Source organism: Nerophis lumbriciformis, linkage group LG31 (assembly GCF_033978685.3).
Source record: "Nerophis lumbriciformis linkage group LG31, RoL_Nlum_v2.1, whole genome shotgun sequence".
Taxonomy (NCBI): Eukaryota; Metazoa; Chordata; class Actinopteri; order Syngnathiformes; family Syngnathidae; genus Nerophis; species Nerophis lumbriciformis.
The window spans coordinates 23,703,785-23,727,850 of NC_084578.2; the positions used below are offsets into that span (position 1 = coordinate 23,703,785).

At 41.6% G+C, this 24,066-nt stretch overlaps 1 protein-coding gene across 6 annotated transcripts in view; it reads right to left on the reverse strand.

Annotated features, from left to right (window-relative positions):
• Nucleotides 1-24,066, reverse strand: part of hecw2a (HECT, C2 and WW domain containing E3 ubiquitin protein ligase 2a) — a 246,889-nt gene that overhangs the window by 44,088 nt on the left and 178,735 nt on the right. For 4 of the 6 annotated variants that reach the window (XM_061926412.1, XM_061926413.1, XM_061926409.1 and 1 more), the window contains 2 exons: nt 4,989-5,118; nt 4,772-4,918 (listed from right to left, as the gene is read on the reverse strand). In XM_061926412.1, the coding sequence (XP_061782396.1) occupies nt 4,772-4,918; nt 4,989-5,118 (277 nt within the window). Of the gene's footprint in view, nt 1-4,771; nt 4,939-4,988; nt 5,119-24,066 lie in introns of all 6 variants that reach the window. The other 2 variants (XR_009811391.1, XM_061926411.1) reach the window with 2 other exon arrangements.

Below are 24,066 nucleotides of genomic sequence, written 5' to 3' on the forward strand. Positions count from 1 at the left end.
AGCGGCTGCTGTTGATATAACAAAGTTGCTTTTGGTCTGGTTTGTACTGCAGAAAATGACCAGTTTTGCTAGATATCATTTTTATTACTAATGTTTTGGTGATGTGTTTATGGCCGACAGTAAAGAGTTTTGCTCTGTAAAGTGATGGATGGAATTCATGTCCTCAAAGCGTCTCGACAGACGTTACAATATTTGAACAATGATGACGAAAACGGTTTTCTCTGTCGTGTCCGTGTCGTGTCGAAAATTGTTATGCGCTTATTTTTTTATTTGATTTTGTGCATGGCATAGATTTGCCGTGCGCAGAGGACGCTTGAGCAGTGCGCAATTGCACATGCGCGCTCCTGAGAGGGAACGTTGCTGTCAATTCTCTTATATACTCTTTCATTCTAGACTTCTAGAGTGTTTGATTATCCCATCACTCTAAATGTATAGACTATAAAGTTCACAAACATAAAGAGGGATCCTAGTGGGCCAGGCCAATCTTTCCTTATCTCTAAACTAAAACTGGGGAAATGTGTAGTGTTCTGGGTTTCAGACATGATTTTGTATAAGAATTACTTGAGGAAGAAAATGCCTGGTTAGACTTTGTGTATGTAGTGTGTGCCTTTCTTGGTTTACATCTATGTTGTTATTATGCTGTTTGTTACTTATGTATGTTATGTTGCAGCTATTTAAAATAGTTTTGTCAATTTGTTCTGGCCAGAAACAAATTGGCCTTTGTAACATATCTTTGTCTTTGTGTGTTGTATGTAGACCACATGGCTTAGCAGAGTTGAGTGATGCAAATTCATGTCAAGTTGATCAACAGATTGTATTATTCTCCAGTGCAATAACAGTACTGAAATGAAGGCTAAAAGGGCATTAATTGGAGCTTTAAAAAAGAAAAGAAAAAAGAAGTAACTAAATAGTTACTTTTCACAGTAACGCATTACTTTTTGGTGTAAGTAACTGAGTTAGTAACTGAGTTACTTTTGAAATGAAGTAACTAGTAACTGTAACTAGTTACTGCTTTTCAGTAACTAACCCAACACTGGTCACCAAAACGCATACCATGAAGCCACTGGTGCGTTTATGGCCACACAAAAAGTCAGACAACTCAAACACCACACAAAGTTACACTATGACTGCTCGGTCATACGTGTGCTTATTCTACTGTCATTTATTATTAATGTTAATTTATTGATATTAATCATGGAATGCTGTTACTAGAGAAAGTTACAGGAATGCAAACTTCATCCTATGCTTACATTTCATTGTGCAACATGAGGATGTTTAAGGGGAACTAAATGTGATCTCTGAAAGGGGTACAAAAAATTTCCAAAGCAGGACCCCCACCCAGACATATTGTACAATACTAATGCATAGCTTATGAAAAACAAAATTTCTTATATTTTCATTACAAGTGGGCCAAATCACTAATATTAGAAAATAATCTCATGAAAATGACTCCTGTCATTTGAGTGTTATAATAAAAGATTGGTTTGAGACAGGTGTGCTGCTGGTATTGCCACGTGTGATGTTGCTCACATGTGCTCCACTGAATGCTCAGGGAGTTTATGTGTTTGCTTACACACATGAACAACTAGAGGGAACATTGATGGGCAGTGTAATATTCTGAGTTGGAGTCAATAACCAGGCGAGGTGATGAAGTTACATCTCTTTACTTCACACTTCAGAACCGAGTCTGACTCACACACTTGCCGTCAGGGTGCGCAATACAACGTAAACCGTTGGCCAACCAAAAAGTAACCACACAACACTATAACCAACATTCACCAGGAGATGGCAACACACAACTTAGATCACTCTATTACAGGCAGCATCTGTGAAATTTAATTCGCAGGAAAAGAGTGAGTTTAGGGTTGAATTGTCCATCCTCGTTCTATTCTCTGTCACTCGTCGTCGCCATGACTGTCTTTTCTTCGTTCTTCTGCTTCGTCTCCTTCTTGTTTATATAAAGGAAAAGCGGCCGTGACGACAGACTGTCCTCACTCAGGTCCGCACGGACCTGGAGGGGGCATGCCTTAAGTTCTGCTGGAAATCGGGAGAAATTCGGGAGAATGGTTGTCCCGGGAGATTTTCGGGAGAGGCGTTTAAATTCGGGAGTCTCCTGGAAAATTTGGGAGTGTTGGCAAATATGCTATACAGACCCTGTCCCGTTTCCCTGCTTTCTGGTCATTCCTTTGTGGGCTGTGCCGCAGCAGTTGGCTAGGTTGTCCACACCCCAAGCAGAAAGCAGGGTGGGCACTTGTCCCTTTCATTTCCTATTCCTGGGCTTAGTGGGTTTGTTGTGCAAACACAAGCTCCTCCACCAACATTTTTTTTATTTTATAGCGGCTCCCCGGTGGCGATCTTTCTCGCTCCGTGGCGAGTTTGAGCGCATCTGGCAGGGTTTTGGGGTGGGCGAGCTGAATGTGAAAGTGCAGTTTATCCCGTTTAAGAGTTTGGATGCATTGATCACGTATCAATTCATTAAGAATGGCATTTGGTATGTCAACATAGGCATGCCGACCCAGCCTTTCGATCCCATGAGCAAGGCAGAGTGGGACGACTCACTCGGCTGCCAGTCACAGTGCTTGGACTCACAGCGCAAAACATTTCTCTAGTCCCCAAAACGCCTATGCAGTGCAACCACCAGCGCACTGTAATCAAGTCTCTCTTCTGGATTCAACAGGAGCAAATAGGATGCGACTTCTTCCGTCAGTGATAAAGCCAACTGCACATCTCTCACCACCTCAGTCCAGCCTACTTTATTAGCCAAAAAGCTCAAATTGTGTTCTATAAAGCTTCCCTGCTTCCTTTTCTCGAAAACCTTAGAGTTCTCATAAACTCATGGGCACCAACATGTTTGCTTACATTCGGTGACAGCTGCGTTGTGATATAGCTAATGGTGGACTTGTTGTCTGTTTGGGCAAAAACGCAGGCGCCAGCTTGACACAAGCTGCTTCTGGCAAATTTATTGCACACTGTTCAGATCCTTTTTCTACCTGCATTCGAGCGCTGAGGCCACCGATCATCCTCTCTTCCCAATGCTGTTGGACAGTGGGTTTAAACCTAGCAGTGGAGAATGAGTGACACAGTTGGAGATGCTCTTTCTGACGCTTTATGAACAAGCGGTAACAGATATTCAGTGAACATAAACACACATTCAAGAGCCACTTTTAGCCCTAACTCACGCTCCCACAGTCAACACAGTGTCTGCCAAAATCTTGCGCACACCGTTCAACTCTTTTTATATTTAGACTTAGACTTAGACTTAGACTTCCTTTTTATTGTCATTCAAATTTGAACTTTACAGCACAGATAAGAACGAAATTTCGTTACATAAGCTCATGGTAGTGCAGGATAAAAAAGCAATAAGGTGCATATATAAATAAATAAATATACATAAATAATATATATTATATATATATAAAATAAATAAATATATATAAATATATATAAATAAATAAATAAATTACTGTACAGATAAATATATTGCACTTTTTCACATGCGTCCATGTTTATGGATGTTTGTTATATTGTCTTTTTTTATTCCAGCGAGTTAATCCATTTTGGGGGGAGTTGAGGGGATAAATTAATTTAATTATGATGCGTTCAAGAGTCTTACGGCCTGAGGGAAGAAGCTGTTACAGAACCTGAAGGTTCTGCTTCGGAGGCTGCAGAACTTCTTTCTAGAGTCCAGCAGTGAAAACAGTCCTTGGTGGGGGTGGGAGGAGTCTTTGCAGATTTTCTGAGCCCTGGTCAGGCAGCGGCTTTTTGCGATCTCCTGGATAGGAGGAAGAGGAGTCCTGGTGATCTTTTCCGCCATCCTCACCACTCTCTGGAGAGACTTCCAGTCTGAGGCATTGCAGGCTCCAGTCCAGACAGAGATGCTGTTGGTCAGCAGGCTCTCTATAGTGCCTCTGTAGAATGTGGTGAGAATGGGGGGAGGGAGCTGTGCTCTTTTCATCCGACGCAAAAAGTGCTTGCGCTACTGAGCCCTTTTTACAAGAGCTCCGGTGTGTAAGGACCAGGTTATATTGTCAGTTATCAGCACCCTCAGGAACTTGGTGCTGCTTACTATCTCCACCGCTGTGCCATTGATGTAGAGTGGAGCGTGGCTGGACTGGTGCTTCCTGAAGTCAACGATGATCTCCTTGGTCTTGTTGACATTCAGGACCAGGTTGTTGGTTCTGCACCAGTCAACCAGATGTTTCACCTCCTCCCTGTAGTCCATGTCGTTGTTGTCACGGATGAGGCCCACTACTGTCGTGTCGTCCGCATACTTCACAATGTGGTTAGTAGTGGACCTAGCGCAGCAATCATGAGTCATCAACGTGAACAGCAGCGGACTCAGGACGCAGCCCTGCGGGGAGCCGGTGCTCAGAGAGATGGCACTGCAGGTGTTGTTGCCCACTCTCACAGATTGGGGTCTGTCTGTGAGGAAGTCAAGCAGCCAGTTGCAAAGGGGGGTACTGAATCCAAGGGGGATCAGTTTGCATTGCAAGTATTTATGATTTGATTAAGATTATTTAGATTTAAGATTATTATTTATTATTATCGAGACCCCAGCCTGTAGGCAACATTTTCACTTTTTGACTTGACTTCCAGTTCGGAAATGCTGGTTTGCACAACCTGTGCTTGAGTCTGAGAACATGGCGTTCAGACATAATGTCTCATGCAAGCCTGAAATTGTGTGACATCTGTGGTATGATTTGTGTACAGTATCAGTGATTTGATGTTATATGACAAGAAGGAGATGTACTGTGACTATGATGAACAGTACCTCATAGAAGCCCCGAACCAGACTCTCGGTCTGCTGAGCCACGCCCCTCTCAATGCGCCACTTGACCATACACTCGATGTACTCCTTCTTGTTCTTCTCCGACACAGGAATACTCGCCCCACCCGGCTTGAGCTCTCGCTCTGTGATCTGCAGACACACCATACATACTAATGGTAAAATATAATTATCAATGTCCATGAGTGTGTGACCTAATGACCTGTCCAAAGACCTCCTCGTTGACAGTGAAGGTCAGGTCCAGCATGTCCTCGATGTCGTTATCCTTCATCCACTGTAGACTTTGGTGGAACTCTTCATCCAGGAACTCCAGATCACTTAGGTCACATGATCTGCTTGGTCACATGATTGGTGTTTGATTATACTAGAGAAAATTACACTGATTGTAACTATCAATCTAACTATCCATCTATCAATCCATTTTCTATCGCTTGTACCTCTCATCTTCGAGAGGGAGGGAGGGGCGGGGGGTGATTCGGAGGTTAAAGCTTATCTAATCAATTGTTATTAGAGAATAGAGATAGTTGCGTAACAATTATATATTTTTTTCAGTAATTTTGAAAATTGTGGAAGTAAGAAAACTGTTAGCTTCTGTCAGTCAGGAATTCCAAGATGTACAGACAGCAGGTGTAGCCCAGGTAAACATGAATTTAATGTCAAAAAACAAAGTAGGAGTAATGCAGCTGAGAAGTGCATAGAGAACACTGGCACAAGCAAAACCATTTACAAGAAGAAACAAGGATTGAGCCCTGTGTGAAGGGTAGGCTGGTGTATAAAACATCCTGATTGGCAGTCTGAAATAAGTGTGCTCGGATTGCCAATCAGGGACAGGTGTGGAAAACAGCACTCAAGCAAGAGTAGTGAGGCAAACAGGAAATAGTACCAAAAATAAAAGCTCTGGAATGGAAACAATACCAAACACAGTAAAGTTAATAAACAATGTCTAAAACTGTCATGACAGAAACAGATTTATAGTTTATAAACTGGTATTCGTCTACAGTCTTACTAATCGGTACAACTTTTATTATTTTCTTTTTGTTTGGGGAATTTGCTGATACACAGTACATTAAAGGTTCTAAAAACTCTTCAATAACCTTTTTTATAGTTTTCATATCAATTTCATTACAATCAGTTGAGGTCTTGGATTTACATTTGTTCACAATTTTGATTAATTCCTTTTCTGTCATGTCCTGCAGATTTCATCCAATATTTTCGAAGTAGTTATTAAGTTTTCAACTACTGCGTTTATATTGTAATTTTTTACGTTTGTGTCTGAGAAGTACTGAGGGTAATCCTTCTGAGCACCATTTTTGATGACGGTATCTAAGATGCTCCATGTTGCTCTCATGTTTTTTGTTCCTGTCTAATAATTGACTGTAATATTATTTCCTACTGTACATGTTCACAGTATACTAATTAGCTTGTTCTTAAACGTTTTATACTTATTTTCTGCCTCTGTAGATATTTGTATTATGAATGTTCTGTTTAATGTATTCTTCTTGTTACCAGCATTTTTCAGTCATTTTGTCATTCATGGTAATTTGTTCTTCTTCTGATTTTTACTAAGTTGTTTCCATGGACAATGTTTGTCATAAAGCATCATAAAAATATTAAAACATTTTGTATATGCATCAGTTACATAATTTGTACCAGTGATCAGTAAGTTACTTGGAAAATGTAGTAAGCTAAGCTACAAGTTACTCTCGATTAAAAGGTAGCTAAACTACAGGAGAATTGTAGCAAGCTACGCTACAAGCTACATGGCAAAATTAGCTTGCTAAATCAAAGTTACATTGAACTGCATTTCTATCTATGGGCCCACATGTATAATATAAATGTTAATGTAATTGAGAGTGTATAGATGGACCCAATAAGGGCCAATTATTGTGGTTTTCCTGCACGTCATCTTCTTTACTAAAGGAAAAATATAATCTGCGTGAGAGAACCCCATTTTCAAGTATGTTTTTATTTTTAGTTGTCAGCTTAAAACGTCCCTCTGTCTCCGACTCCCTCGTCGTGACATGACATGAAAGCGTGACTGTTATGATTTTGCTTACTAGTTTCAATGACTCACCTTATCTTGCCTCTGATTGACCAGTCTGTAATGTGGATGTTCTCATTCATCTAAGTCATTGTGTTTTCTCTATATTTTTTTTGAGCCTGGATTCATAGTCCATTTTCTTTCTTTGTAGCTTGTAGCTTTGATGTAAACTACCTCGCTACATTTGTCTAAAAGTAGCTAAACTACAGGAAAAGGTACTAGTTAAAATGTAGCTAAACTACCATCAAGCTACTGAAAAATGTAGTTAAACTACATGGCTTAGCTTCATGTAGCTTGTTACTGCCCGTCACTGATTTTTATTAGAGTTTAAAATGGCCTTCCCCGTGTAAACTGTCCAGCCATCGATCATGCAAGGAAGAGGAGGCAGCACAGACAGAGGACACAGCGGGCTGGCAGAGACCGGCTTGAGGCAGGAAACGTGGAATACTGAATGATTGTTGATGGAAGGCGGTTGTTGAAGCTTAACGGACGCCGGGTTGATGAGCCTGTCGATCTTAAAAGGTCAGAAAAATCTTGGAGCCAGCTTCCTGGAGGTACCAGCCAACGGTAAGTTTTAGGGAGGAGAGCCATACCTCCTGTCCCGGTTGCTACTCCGGTGCTGGGATCCTGTGGCAATCAGCCGGGATCAGCATCCGGTAGCGGGAAGCAGTCTGTGATAAGGTCAACCCGGTGTCCTGATGAAGGTGAAAGTGGATTGACGGCACAGATATATCCAATTTCTGGGAAATAAACAAAGGAGGCTGATAACCGCAGGCAGACTTGAATGGGAATATACCTGTGGCCGAGAAGATAAGGAAGTTGCATGCATATACCACCCAGGGCAGGTGGGAGGACCAGGAAGAAGGGTGTTGGTGACATATGCAGCAGAGGGCAGCTTCCAGGTCTTGAATTGCCTGCTCCGTCTGGCCGTTTAACTGAGGATGCTATCTCAACAAGAGGCTCTTGGTAGCTTCCAGACCTGGGACACGAATTGTGGCCCCATGTCAAAGACCAGGTCCAAGAAAATGCAATGATTGCAAAAAAATATATGCCTCACCAGTAGCTCTGCTGTCTCCAGAGATGACGGTAACTTGGGTGGGGTGATGAAGTGAGCCATCTTCAAAAACTGAGCGACCACGTTGAGGTTTACACTCTTGCCCCGACATACTGTGAGGCCTGTGATTAAATCCAGGTTAATGTGCGACCAAGGACGTGGAGGAATAGGAAGCGTACGCCGCAGGCCTGCTGGCAGGCTGTGCGAAACCTTATTTCTGGCGCAGACAAAAGGCGGAAACAAAATCCTTGACATTGGTGCTCTTAGTAAGTCACCAAAAGCTGAACAACGAGGAACAATGTGCACCTCACCCCGGGATGGCAGGACACCTTAGATGTGTGTCCCCACAGAAGGACCTTGGACCTCAGCTCAGCTAGAACAAACAGTTTATCTGAGAGACAGTTATCTGGAACCTGAGATTCTTGGCTGCGTCGGATACCCTTCTCTTCACCTACCACTGGAGGGTTCCCACCACCTGGGCTACAAGAATGATGGTCTCTGGCATGCCTTCCTCTGTGGTAGGACTGTGGATCCTGGAGACAGAATCCAGTTTGACATTCTCTGGAAGGTCAAACTGTATATCCCCATTCAGGTGTATATGATGAAGAAGTTAAAGCGGGTGAGGAACAAAGACCAACGTGCCTGACGGGAGTTAAGTCATTGAGGAGTACTGATGTAGGCCAGGTTCAGTGAAAACCAGTAATGGGGTTGCAGTTGCCTACAACAAGCGCATCTACTTCTGTAGTGCAAGAATAATGGCCAGCAGATCTCTATTCCCTACATCATAATTCCTCTCAGGAGTGGTGAGGCGACACGAGGAAAAGGCACAAGGATGGAGCCTCTGGTCGACTGGAGAGCGGTGGGACAGAACCACTCCCACTCCTGTTTCCGACGCGTCAACCACGACAAAAATATTGAAAAGCAGGGTTAACATGGGTGAAAAAGAAAAAGCCCCCTCAGCCTCTGGAGTCCAGGCAACAAGCATCTTAATGGATGTAAGCATTGTCAATTGTAATTTTGCCTTGTAATTTTAGGACACAAACTCATGCTTTACATTGTTTTTATGAAGTCATCAGTCTTGCTTTTTTGGGTTCAAGAGGTCACTGAAAAAGTCACCAAAAAATAAAATTACTTTTGTACTAATTCCCGTAAAGGTTGCCTTAATCCTGTTCTCCAACGTTTCAATGCTTAACTTGGGTGTTCTATATATACAGTTGATCAATACATTTTTGCTTATTTCGTGACAGATTTCAATGGTTAAACATTCTAAAATGTTATCAATAGAACATTATTTTTTACCACTTTGTAGTCCAGGTTCTTCATCACATGCACTTTTCCTCCATTCTTATTTGTTCTGTTAATATAATTTAGTTCATATCCTTCTAATTGAATCTATTCCTGTTTTTAACATTGGTCTATGTTTCTGAGATAGCTATCACTTTGAAGGATTTGTTGAATTGTTTCGAAAAATTCATCATGTTAAAGTTTGCATAAAAGCTTCTGCTGTTGAATTATTGAGAGGTTGTTGTCTGATGTAATTAGCTATTGCATTGTTTAGCTGTTTAATAAAAGCAATAATTCCTGATGTTGGAGAAAACATTTGTATCCGGATTTATATCATTCTCCAATTCCAGACTATTGTGATCTATGTTGTAAAATGTTTCCAATTCATTATTTTCCTGTTCAGCAATGTTTTGTGTTGCTCTATGAATGTCCCTGATATTCCCCAGATTAATGTTATCTTGTTGCATGGCATATAACTGTTGGCAAAGTGCTACCATCTCCTATTTGATATTCTCCAGAACACTGATGTTCTCTAATATTGTCGCAATTATGTATTCTCCTTTAAAAGCATCTTTAGTTCCTGTTTTACTGCTGTTTTGTCCTTGCTGAGAATCTTAATTTCTTCTCTGAACTTTTTTGTATCATCACGATATTCCATTCTCTCTCTCTAGTTTTGTTGTTGTATATTTTCTACATGTGATTGTAGATTATTGATAGCACCTTGTAGATTTTCTATTGGGTCATCTGTTTCTGGCAATTGAAGGGAGGAAAAGTTTTTCTCTGTATCGTGTAATCTCTAATAAAGCGCATCAAATTTTATAAATTTTAAGATTTATAAAGATTTATGAAGTCATCAATAGTCTTGCTTTTTTGGGTTCAAGAGGTCACTGAAGAAGTCACCAAAAAATAAAATTACTTTTGTACTAATTCCCGTAAAAATTGCCTTAATCCTGTTCTCCAACGTTTCAATGCTCAACTTGGGTGTTCTATACATACAGTTGATCAATACACTTTTGCTTATTTCATGACAGATTTCAATGGTTAAACATTCTACAATGTTATCAATAGAACATGATTGTTTACCACTTTGTAGTCCAGGTTCTTCATCACATGCACAGATACTTTTCCTCCATTTTTATTTGTTCTGTTAATATAATTTAGTTCATATCCTTCTAATTGAATCTATTCCTGTTTTTAACATTGGTCTATGTTTCTGAGATAGCTATCACTTTGAAGGATTTGTTTTCAAAAAATTCATCATGTTAAAGTTTGCATAAAAGCTTCTGCTGTTGAATTATTGAGAGGTTGTTGTCTGATTTAATTAGCTATTGCATTGTTTAGCTGTTTAATAAAAGCAATAATTCCTGATGTTGGAGAAAACATTTGTATCCGGATTTATATCATTCTCCAATTCCAGACTATTATGATCTATGTTGTAAAATGTTTCCAATTCATTATTTTCCTGTTCAGCAATGTTTTGTGTTGCTCTATGAATGTCCCTGATATTCCCCAGATTAATGTTATCGTGTTGCCTGGCATATAACTGTTGGCACAATGCTGCCATCTCTTATTTGATATTCTCCAGAACACTGATGTTCTCTACCATTGTCGCAATTATGCATTCTCCTTTAAAAGCATCTTTAGCGTCTGTTTTACTGCTGTTTTGTCCTTGCTGAGAATCTTAATTTCTTCTCTGAACTTTTTTGTATTATCGTGATATTCCATTCTCTCTCTCTAGTTTTGTTGTTGTACAAACCCTGTTTCCATATGAGTTGGGAAATTGTGTTAGATGTAAATATAAACGGAATACAATGATTTGCAAATCATTTTCAACCCATATTCAGTTGAATATGCTACAAAGACAACATATTTGATGTTCAAACTGATAAACTTTTTTTGTTGTTGCAAATAATCATTAACTTTAGAATTTGATGCCAGCAACATGTGACAAAGAAGTTGGGAAAGGTGGCAATAAATACTGATAAAGTTGAGGAATGCTCATCAAACACTTATTTGGAACATCCCACAGGTGAACAGGCAAATTGGGAACAGGTGGGTGCCATGATTGGGTATAAAAGTAGATTCCATGAACTGCTCAGTCATTCACAAACAAGGATGGGGCGAGGGTCACCACTTTGTCAACAAATGCGTGAGCAAGTTGTTGAACAGTTTAAGAAAAATCTCTCTCAACCAGCTATTGCAAGGAATTTAAGGATTTCACCATCTACGGTCCGTAATATCATCAAAAGGTTCAGAGAATCGGGAGAAATCACTGCACGTAAGCAGTTAAGCCCCTGACCTTTGATCCCTCAAGCTGTACTGCATCAACAAGCGATATCAGTGTGTAAAGGATATCACCACATGGGCTCAGGAACACTTCAGAAACCCACTGTCAGTAACTACATCTGTAAGTGCAAATTAAAACTCTCCCACGGCGTGGCGCAGTGCGAGAGTGGCCGTGCGCAACCCAAGGGTCCCTGGTTCAATCCCCACCTAGTACCAACCTCGTCATGTCCGTTGTGTCCTGAGCAAGACACTTCACCCTTGCTCCTGATGGGTGCTGGTTAGCGCCTTGCATGGCAGCTCCCTCCATCAGTGTGTGAATGTGTGTGTGAATGGGTAAATGTGGAAGTAGTGTCAAAGCGCTTTGAGTACCTTGAAGGTAGAAAAGCGCTATACAAGTACAACCCATTTATCATCATTTATCATTTATCCTATGCAAGGCGAAAACCGTTTATCAATAACACCCAGAAACGCCGTTGGCTTTGCTGGGCCTGAGCTCATCTAAGATGGACTGATACAAAGTGGAAAAGTGTTCTGTGGTCTGACGAGTCCACATTTCAAATAGTTTTTGGAAACTGTGGACGTCGTGTCCTCCGGACCAAAGAGGAAAAGAACCATCCGGATTGTTATAGGCGCAAAGTGTAAAAGGCAGCATCTGTGATGGTATGGGGGTGCATTAGTGCCCAAAATATGGGTAACTTACACATCTGTGAAGGCACCATTAATGCTGAAATGTACATACAGGTTTTGGAGCAACATATGTTGCCATCCAAGCAACGTTACCATGGACGCCCCTGCTTATTTCAGCAAGACAATGCCAAGCCATGTGTTACATCAACATGGCTTCATAGTAAAAGAGTGAGGGTACTAGACTGGCCTGCCTGTAGTCCAGACCTGTCTCCCATTGAAAATGTGTGGCGCAATATGGAGCCTAAAATACCACAACGGAGACCCCCGGACTGTTAAACAACTTAAGCTGTACATCAAGCAAGAATGGGAAAGAATTCCACCTGAGAAGCTTAAAAAATGTGTCTCCTCAGTTCCCAAATGTTTACTGAGTGTTGTTAAAAGGAAAGGCCATGTAACACAGTGGTGAACATGCCCTTTCCCAACTACTTTGGCACGTGTTGCAGCCATGAAATTCCAAGTTAATTATTATTTGCAAAAAAAAAAAGTTTATGAGTTTGAACATAAAATATCTTGTCTTTGTAGTGCATTCAACTGAATATGGGTTGAAATGGATTTGCAAATCATTGTATTCCGTTTATATTTACATCTAACACAATTTCCCAACTCATATGGAAACGGGGTTTGTATATTTTCTACATGTGATTGTAGATTATTGATAGCACCTTGTAGATTTTCTTTTGGGTCATCTGTTTCTGGCAATTGAAGGGAGGAAAAGTTTTTCTCTGTACCGTGTAATCTCTAATAAAGCGCATCAAATTTGATAAATTTTAAGATTCACCATCTTAGCTTTATTTTACAGTACCGTATTTTCCGCACCATAAGGCGCCCTGGGTTAAAAGCCGCGCCTTCAATGAACGGCATATTTCAAAACTTTGTCCACCTATAAGCCGCCCGGTGTTGTAAGCCGCATCTAACTGCGCTAAAGGAATGTCAAAAAAACAGTCAGATAGGTCAGTCAAACTTTAATAATATATTAAAAACCAGCGTTCTAACAACTCTGTTCACTCCCAAAATGTACGCAAATGTGCAATCACAAACATAGTAAAATTCAAAATAGTGCAGAGCAATAGCAACATAATGTTGCTCGAACGTTAATGTCACAACACACAAAATAAACATAGCGCTCACTTTCTGAAGTTATTCTTCATTCATAAATCCCTCGAATTATTCTCCTTCGTTGTCCGAATTGAAAAGTTGGGCGAATGTGGGATCCAAAATGTCGTCTGGCGCTGTCTCCCTGTCTCCCTGTCTTGGTGAACGTCACGTGTGTTCGCCTTCTGTCATCCACTGTTCCCACGCAGTTAGCAGTCTAGCTTCGAATGCCCTGTTGACACCAATATCTAGCGGCTGGAGGTCTTTTGTCAATCCACCCGGAATGACGGCGAGTATTGAATTAAGCGTGTAAGCGTGTCTCTTAATGTGATGTTATGAGCTAGCAAATATAACAACTACACTACCCAGCATGCAACGATAGTGACGAGCATGCGCGGTAGCCCTGAGAAGCGTTGTTGTATGCTGGGAGTTAGAATGTGGTTATGAGCACGCTGTGAGTAAACGTTGAGAACTCAGTTAACACGCCTCGTCTGCATTATTTATAATTAGACAGACAACACACTTAATAGGAGCCATTTTGGGGTCTTTACATAAACACACAAATGGAAATGAAACGTCACATATCCCAGCATGCACCGCGCGCTTCTTCTACGGGGAAAAAAGATGGCGGCTGTTTACCGAAGTTGCGAGACCGAAACTTTATGAAAATGAATCTTAATATTTATCCATATATAAAGCGCACCGGGTTATAAGGCGCACTGTCAGCTTTTGAGAAAATTTGTGTTTTTTAGGTGCGCCTTATAGTGCGGAAAATACGGTAATATTTTTTGAAGCCTCATTGCGTGGACATCGAGGGCGGTACCTCCGGATTGGCAGACAAGGATGGTTGTTCCTTTTTTTAGGAAGGGCAACCGGGTGGTGTGTTCAAACTATCGTGGGATCACACTCCTCAGCCTTCCCAGTAAGGTCTATTCAGGTGTACTGGAGGAGAAGCAGTGTGGTTTTTGTCCTGGTCGTGGAACTGTGGACCAGCTTTATACTCTCGACAGGGTCCTTGAGGTTGCATGGGAGTTTGCCCAGCTAGTTTACATGTGATTTGTGGACTTGGAGAAGACATTTGACCGTGTCCCTAGGAAAGTCCTGTGGGGAGTACTCAAAAAGTATGGGCAATCGGACTGTCGGAATGTGGCGGTCCGCTCCCTGTATGATAGTGTCAGAGCTAGATAGTGGCCCCCCACAGAAGTGGTGGAAGAAGTGGTGGAAGAAGAAGATGAATTGGTGGAAGAAGAAGATGAAGTGGTGGAAGAAGAAGATGAAGTGGTGGAAGAAGACAAAGACAAGGAAGAAGACAAAGACAAGGAAGAAGACGAAGACAAGGAAGAAGACAAAGACAAAGAAGAAGAAAAGAAATGGAAGAAGACAGAGAAGAAGAAAATGAAGAGGAAGGAAAAGAAGAACACGAGAAAAATTAAGAGAAGACCGGGGGCACAGGTGGCCATAGCAGTCTTCATTTCCCGCCCCTTCAAAAAGGAGAGGGGGGAGTTGGCTTAGCCGGTCGGAGTTCCGGCTTGCGTCTGGCGATGGAGGACTGTGGGGAGGCGGGGCCGGCAGACCGACAGCGAGGCGTGCCCCGCCAGGACCGACTCCAAGATGGCGGCGAGGAGGCGTGGACGGCGAGCGAGCAGCGAGGCGGGGCGCGCCGGATCTGACGCTGCGAACCTCAGGTGCGGGAATCACCCGGCTGGGCACAATTAAATAATCCCCTCCCTGTGTATAAAAGCGCGACAGCCGAGAACGAGGAGGAGGAGAGAGTTGGAGAGCAGGCAGCACCCGATGCAGCGCGGGAGAGCGAGAGTCAGACAAAGATGACGCGGCAGGCTGAAAAGCGTGCTGACGAGCGAGCGGCGAAGAGAAGCTGGAAAGCGACACGGCAGGCTGAAAAGCGTGCTGACGAGCGAGCGGCAAAGAGAAGCTGGAAAGCGACGAGAGACTGAGTATTATTTGCAAAAATAAAACAAAGTCACAACCCTGCTCAACCATGTCCTTCCTTGATGGTCCTGAAAACCCGCACGACAGCGAGAGTCTGTCAGTCACCAATTCCGTTCATAACTTTTATGGACAGAAATTCTAGATGCAGTCATGGCATCGAGGGGATCCGGTTTGGTGGCTGCAGGGTTTGGTGTTGATGTGGTCCTGATGGCTTCATATGACCAGGATCTTCAGCTGTCACTGGATCGGTTCGCAGCCGATTGTGAAGCAACTGGGATAAAAATCAGCACCTCCAATTCAGAGTCCATGGTTCTCGCCCGTAAAAGAGTGGAGTGCCATTTCCGGGTTGGGGAGGAGATCTTGCCCCAAGTGGAAGTTCAAGTACCTTGGAGTCTTGTTCACGAGTGTAGGAAGAGTGAATCGTAAGATTGGCTGGCGGATCGGTGCAGCATCTGCAGTAATGCGGACACTGTAATGATCAGTTGTGGTAAAGAAGGAGCTGAGTTGGAAGGCAAAGTTCTCAATTTACCGGTCAATCTACGTTCCCATCCTCACCTATGGTCATGGGCTTTGGGTTATGACCGAAAGGAAAAGATCACGGATACAAGCGGCCGAAATGAGTTTCCTCCATCGGGTGGGAAAGGGAGACATCCTGCTTCCGCTGTCTCTTTACAAAATATATGCCCTCTCTTTCTCCCTAAAATCTAATTTACTTCTCCAAGGGGGGTTGGGTTGAATTTGTCCCATTTGATTCCAGTTTCCATGGTTAACTGCTCCCACGCTGGCTTATCTTGATGATTATTGCTGCTGGAAAATACCTCACACCCTCGTTTCAGGGCTCTGTTGTGTGACCCTATATGTATGAAGTACTTTAAAACTAACCATTTACAGTAATAACTAATGATATCATCATCATCATCATAAGGGTTAATTTCACTCTTTGAGGAACCCCTACTTAGACTCCAACCGTTGACGTCTATCTTGAGCCAGCCTCTGCCAAGTGAGGCCTTGATTTTGGTCGTCCTCTTTGTCTTCTCTGTTCACGAGGAGTCCATTCAGTTGTTGTGAGTGTTCGTCGATTATCTTGTTGTCTGGCCACATGTCATGCCCAGCTGTGTTTGGATGTCTTGATGGCAACATTTATATCAGTGTCTCCTGTTTGTTGTCGGATCCAGATTGTAGCTTTTCAGTCCTTCAGAGTGATGCCAAGCATGATTCTCTCCATCTTTCTCTGTGCCACAGCCATGAGTTCAGTTTGGCTTGGTTTGAGGGCCATTTATCATTGCCTTTATCTTCACAGGGAGTATGTACCACTTAATACCTCTCTTATAGTTGTCATACTTTTTTGTGGGTTCTTCATCATCTTGTCCACTTTTCCAAAAGGAGCCCAGCCGAGTCCTTTCCTTCTTTTTATCTCTGGCAGAATACCTCCATTGTTTGTTACCATCTTACCGAGATAGATATAGCTGTCAACTTCTTTGATAAGGTTTCCATCTACAACGATTGGTGCCCTGGTAGAGTATTTATCACTTTGGTGCATGTTTAGGCCCACCGGTTTGCTTTTGAGGTGGATTTCATTCAGCATAACATTCAGTACTTGCGGAGTGTGGGCCACCAATATTATGTCATCAGCGAAAATCATACGAGAAAGATGTTCGCCGTTGATGTTGACTCCCTTTCCTTCCCAGTTGATACTGTTGATAATAGCATCTTGGAGACAGGCTGTGAAGAGTTTGGATGAGACATTGTCACCTTATGTGGCTCCACTTTCAAGGTTGATCTTATTGCAATACTGGTGCAATCTCAATGTTGAAGTGGCACCACTATACAGGTCTTGGAGGATTGAGATGTATGCTGTATTTACTCCTTGGTTTTTGAGTGCAGCAGAAAGTGGGGGAAATTATATTGAGTCGAATGCCTTTTTATAGTCGACAAACGCAAAGCAAAGTGGGATATTAGATTTACTAGCATTTTCTTGTAGTTCAATGTGGTCAATAGTAGAAAAGCTCACCCTGAATCCAGCTTGTTCTCTTAGTTGGTGACTTTCGAGGGCTCTAAGCATCCGTCGCAATAAAACCTGTGAGAATACTTTATCTGTCACAGGAAGAAAAATTATAGGTCTATAGGTATTTTTTTAAATCTGCAGTGTCTCTCCTCTTGTGGATGAGTACGACTGATGCCACAATTGGAATAGGAAGTGACTAATGATATACTATACTAATTATATGATAGTTAAGATACAGAAATGTTATGGGAAGATCGATATACTCATTTCATTAAGTGTAGCAATATGTGTAGTTAGCATTAAAACTATTAAAATCCTTAACAATTCAATCTGTGAGTCCATACGTGTCTGGCTGACATTGTTCCGTGGACTGATCATGGTTGCGAAGCGGCCAACTAAATGCCGCTGGCCTTGTTATCTTCGACGACTAGCGGCACTTCTAACATGTTCATTTTTTAATTGAATTGAATAGCTTCATTTTATTAGGACATTGCATATTGATCTACATATGAGCAAAGCATCACAGTATATATGCCAGAATTAGCTGAAATAGCTCATTTTCATCTGTTGTCCGAAGGCAGGCACCAGGGCCGGCCCGTGGCATAGGCCGTATAGGCAAATGCTGAGGGCGCCGTCCATCAGGGGGCGCCACGCCAGTGCCACAAATGTTGAGAAAAAAAAAAAAAGAAAAAAAAGTTGGTACTATTATTTCTAAATACACAAAATAATCCCACGTTAATTAAAATGCAAAGTAAAGCCTTTTTAATAGAAATATTATTTGTTACAACATTACGCCCTCCCCCCCCGCCCCACCCCACGCGGTGCGCCCCCTCCCTTCCCGTATCATGACTCTTTTTGGACGTCACCACATCAAAAAATCAACACAAGATGTCAAAACGGCCAAAACTGTCAGGTGCCCAGGGAAGAAAAAAGAGAAAAGAAGAGGAGGAGGAACGAGAAAAAGACAGAGGTAGCAGGTAGGTAACGTTAGCCTACAGGAAATTATTTGTCTGTTACAGAATGTGATAGTAACCTGGCTTTTTAGCATTAAGCTAATGTTACATGATTCGGCAATTGCTAATCAATAAATAGCTAGTTCTGTTTTAACGTCGGGTTAATATTGTGGACGGGGCTAAATTGTTATGGAAAATAATAATGTAACGTTAGGTAATTACAGTACTCCCACCTTACATTCCTCAGGGACATTTGTATTAGATCTTTTAAGCAGGTGGTTTTTGTTTACATTGTTATTGCCTTCTGGTTAGCTAATGTTTGCCCTGCAGGTAATAGTCACTTTTCCACCCCTTTATATATTAGGTATAGTTGTAAGCCTAGTTGTTAAAGTGCACATCATTAATGTTAATTAAGCAATATCACATGAGAGGGAATGCTGTTTTTTAATTTGAGCACTGCTGTGATTCGGTTAAAGATAATCATAACATAACATTCTCATATAATATATTATATTGTTACTTTGCATTCTGCTATTCAGCATTTCACTGTAATGATGACTATAAATTGAATCTAATCTAATTTGCATATCAGTTAACATCATACATATATCTCTTTGGTTTTTCATCTATATTATATCATTTCATTTTATTCCTGGAATCATGTGTTTTTATTATTAGACTGTAATACTTAATGGTGTCACATACTCCTCTCTTCAGATGCACTGTTGACGTTTCTAAATCCCACCCCTGGGCCATCTACCACATCTACCGCTGCTGCCTCCACTTCAGCAGCACAACCCACCAGTGATGCAGCATCAGCAGCACAACCCAGCCATGATGCAGCAGCATCAAGCGGTCTTCCTGTTGCCTCCACCTCAGCAGCACAACACACCAGTGATGCAGCATTAGCAGCACAACCCAGCAGTGATGCAGCAACATCAAGCGGTCTTCCTGTTACCTCTACCTCAGCAGCACAACCCACCAGTGATGCAGCATCAGCAGCACAACCCAGCAGTGATGCAGCAGCATCAAGCAGTCTTCCTGTTGCCTCTACCTCAGCAGCACAACCCACCAGTTTTGCAGCAGCATCAAGCGCTCCTCCTGTTGCCTCTACCTCAGCAGCACAACCCAGCAGTGATGCAAAAGCATCAAGCGGTCCTCCTGCTGCACCAATAAACCCTGCTGACTGGCCTTCTGCTTTAACTGAAAAGGTACGAACAGAGTTAGTTCACAGAGGTCCATTTGTAATTGATAGTGACTTCACATTCCCGAAACAGAAAGACGGACGAAGGTGTCAGCATGATTTTTTAACAGACTCTAAATCAATGGGGAAAAGGTGAGAAGAACCTGGCTTATGTACTCGAAAAAAGAGGATAGCTTGCACTGCTTCTGCTGCAAAATGTTTTCCAAGAGAGATTACAAACTGAGTAGGGAAGGTCTGAAGGACTGGAAAAATGCAAGCCACTTGCTCAAGGTCCATGAGGATAGCCAGGAGCATAATGCTCACATGGCAACATGGAAGAACTTGGAGGTCCGTTTTGCAAAAGGACTCACAATAGATAAACAAGAGATGGCACTTGCTGAGGCTGAGAGAAAAAGGTGGCGTGAAGTTCTACATCGTTTGGTGGCAATAATTCAGTCCTTAGCTGAAAGAAACATGGCTTTCAGGGGGTCCACAGACACATTAAATAAACCAGACAATGGCAATTTTCTGAAAGAAGTGGAGCTTATGGCCAAATTTGATCCAGTGATGAAGCAGCATGGCAGTAGAGTAGAGAGTGGAGCTGGCAGTCACGTACATTATCTGGGAAAAACAATCCAAAATGAACTGATTGACTCCATCAGTTCAAGAATAATAAAACGCATTGTGGAAGAGATCAAAACATCAAAGTATTTCTCTATCATTTTAGATTGCACACCTGATCTGAGTCATAAGGAACAGCTCTCTGTCATAGTCAGGATAGTGTCACAAGAAGACATACCACAAGTTAAAGAGCATTTCCTGGGCTTTCTTGTTGCAGAGGAATCAACAGGAGATCATTTGTCAACTCTCATCCTAAAACGGTTAGAGGAGCTTAACATTTCTTTTGAAGACTGCAGAGGACAGTCTTATGACAATGGGGCCAACATGAAGGGAAAAAAAAAAGGTGTTCAGGCTAGGTTGCTTCAGCTAAACTCAAGAGCTTTTTTTGTCCCATGTGGTGCCCACACTTTAAATCTGGTAGTAGCTGATGCTGCAAAACTCTCACCAGATGCCCTTGGCTACTTTGGGCATTTAGCAAAGTTATTCAAGCTCTTCTCAGCCTCCACCCATATGTGGGGTGTCCTCCTGAAACATGTTAAAACCACTTTGAAATCATGGGCTGAGACCAGATGGGAAAGCAGGATAAAAAGCATTGAGGCAGTCAGATATCAGGCTCGGCAAGTCAGAGAGGCTCTTCTGGAGGTGAGGGAAACAACTACAGACCCTGTGGTGAGAGTTAAAGCCCAGTCTTTGGCTGAGGAGATTGGATCCTATTGTTTTTGCATTTGTACAGCCATCTGGTATGACATTCTCAGCAAGATCCAGTATGTGAGTAAACTCATGCAGTCGCCCTCCATGCAGCTCGATGTGGCTGTCGACTTGCTGAAGAAAACCAAAGATTTCCTCACCAGCTACAGAAACACTGGATTTTCTGATGCACAGACAACGGCAAAGGAGATGTGTGAAGAAATGAATGTGGAGGCTGAACTCAAACAAAAGCGATTGAGAACCACTAAAAGGCACTTCGGTTATGAGTCTCCAGATGAGCACTTAAGATGCACTTAAAAAAATGGAAACCACATTTTTAATGTGGTAGTGGATACAGCCATCTCTTCACTTGATGAGAGATTTCAGAGCCTTGGAGAGGTGAATGACAAGTTTGGAGTACTCCTCAATTTCCACAACTTGCAAAAAGAAGAGCTGCTAAAGCAGTGCCAAACCCTGAGTACTACTCTGACCCATGACAGCCAGCTGGACATTAATGGCACAGAACTTGCAATGGAAATGCAGAATTTCCCACCATTGCCATCAAAGAACATGACAAACATGGAACTCTTGACCTTCCTGCATGAGAAGAAGCTGGCAGAAATTTACCCCAACATGTGGGTTGCTCTGAGAATCTCTGCCACTCTTCCTGTTACAGTGGCTGCTGCTGAAAGAAGCTTCTCTAAGCTCAAACTCATTAAAACCTACCTGAGATCTACTATGATGCAAGAATGTCTCAGTGGACTTTCCATCATAAGCATAAATCATGTGGTCTCAAATCAGTTGTCATATGATGATGTTGTAGATGACTTTGCTGCAAGAAAGACTAGGAGAGTAAGGCTGTAGCAGGTGATGTGAGGTTGATGAGGGGGTGGTGTACAGTAATTTGTAAGTCATTCTAGTTAATGCAATATTAAAAAGCACAAATAGAGAACTCTGTGGGATCCCTATTTTTGTAATATAGTTGTTAAAGTCATACTGGTTTGATATCTTTTTTTTGTGCAGTGCCTTATTTATATTGTATTTTTAATTTATTTTATGCAACTTGTTGACACGCTTTATTTTGTGTTTATGTATGTAAAAAATATTGTATTTCATAAATTATTTTTTTATTTTTTGTATTCATTTATTTATTCATATTTTTTTTTATGTTGTTAACTATTCTGATTGTTAATTTGCTTTCTATAAGTAAAAAAAAAATGTCAAAGACAAAGCTATTCGGTTTCTTGTGAGTATATACCCTTCACTGCCGATGTGGGGGGGCGCCACCTAAAATCTTGCCTAGGGCGCTAGATTGGTTAGGGCCGGGCCTGGCAGGCACCATAAAAACACACATTTACAGACAATATCACACACATTTACAGACAATATCATACGTACATTAAACTATGACTTACAATAAATATTGACAATGAAACAATCAACATAAGATGAACAGATGAACAGGCCCATTACACATGGGTACAAGACTGGTTTGTCATTAACCACTGTTTTACTGTTTTTTTTAAAAGTTGCATAGTTGACACAGTTAATAATATGAGCTGGTAGTGTGTTCCATGCAAGTGTGCCTCTAATTGAAACAACCATTTCACTAAATGTTGTCCTACATCATTGAATGTTACAATCACCCCTGGTTAGCGCTCTAGTTTTGACTCAATTGCAGGTTCTTTATAAAAACTTAATAGTGGTGGAGAGGAAAGCTCATTCAAAACCCTAAAAACAAAACATGCATCTAAAAATGTCTGATCGTTATCCAAATCTAAAATGTTATACTTGCTAAGAATATTACAATAATGATAGTGAAAAAAACTTTCTGTCTAAAATGTTTTATGTTTTTTTAAAGAGAGACTTGATGGGTCCTAAGATGCCCTGTGTTGCATGAAACCAAGTTGTATAACAGTAGTTTATATGTGTAAAAATCATGGCATTCATATAAACTTTTGCTGATTCCAAAGTCAAAAAAGCTCTTATATGATTGAAATGTTATAAGTTGAATTTGATAATACTTGTAATTGTTTAACATGATATTTAAAAGTTAGGTTTCAATCAAAGACCACACCCAGATACTTAAAATAATCCACTACATCCAAACATTTATCTATGACAAAAACAGATGCCATGAAAAAAACACACAAAAAGTTTTTTTTATATTAAGATGTAGACAGGAAATTTGGAGGCAATGCGACACTGGTACCATGGCTCTGGTTTTAGTGTGAGAATAAAAACACCGTATCATCTGCATACATCGGAATCTTGACAGTTGAACACGCATTGGGTAGGTCATTGACATACAGACTGAATAAGAGTGGGCCTAGTATTGAGCCTTATGGGACTCCAGCAAAGCAAGTAAGATAAGAGGACTGCATTACCCATTTTTATAGCTTGTTGTCTATCTGCAAGATATGATTTCATCCAGCAGAAGGCACTACTGGAGAAGTTGAAGTTAGTTAATTTAAAAAGAAGCAATCTATGATGTACTGTATCAAAAACACATTTTAAATCCAAAAATACAGTACGTACATAGCCACCCTGATCTAAAAGACTTTATACATTCTCAAGAAAATAACAGGTAGTTGTTTCTGTAGAGTGATATTTACAAAAACCAAATTGCATTGGATGAAGAGGAGTATGTCCACTGCTTAGGTGTTCAATTATCTGTGTGCAACCCATTTTTCTGCTATTTTTGATACTATTGGTAAAATACTTATTGGCTGATAGTTCTCTGGTTTGGTCTTATCACCAGCCTTAAAAAGTAATGTAACTCTTGCAGTCTTCCATGTCAATGGTACTTTACCCTGATTTGTAGATACATTAATTAAATGTACAAAAGGATTTGCAAGCACCTCTTTTTGAATCTTTAGGAAATCGTTTGTGAAACCAAATGCATCTCTTGCTTTTGAACATTTTAGAGATGACATGATTTTTAAAACCTCAAAGATAGTTATATTTTGTATATCAAAGACATGCACCTGGGGATAGGTTGATTGGCAACACTAAATTGGCCCTAGTGTGTGAATGTGAGTGTGAATGTTGTCTGTCTATCTGTGTTGGCCCTGCGATAGGGTGGCGACTTGTCCAGGGTTTACCCCGCCTTCCGCCTGAATGCGGCTGGGATGGCCTCCAGCACCGCCCGGGGGGGACGGGCGGTGGTAAATGGATGGATGGAAATTGTTACGGCGCACGCGCAGTCTACTTCTCCCTCCTCTGCGGGAGCACTTGGAGGAGCCGTTGACAGCGCGTTCGGACACGCCCCTGCTCGCGTTGAGCGCAGCACGCCCACGCAGCACGCCCACGCAGCACGCCCACGCAGCGACAAGCCTGCACACCTGCGACTGATGAGGGCGAGATCAATAAAGGACCAGTGGACCCAAGGATCATCGCGGGAACTTAGTTTTCTCATGGTGTACCTACCCTCCGTC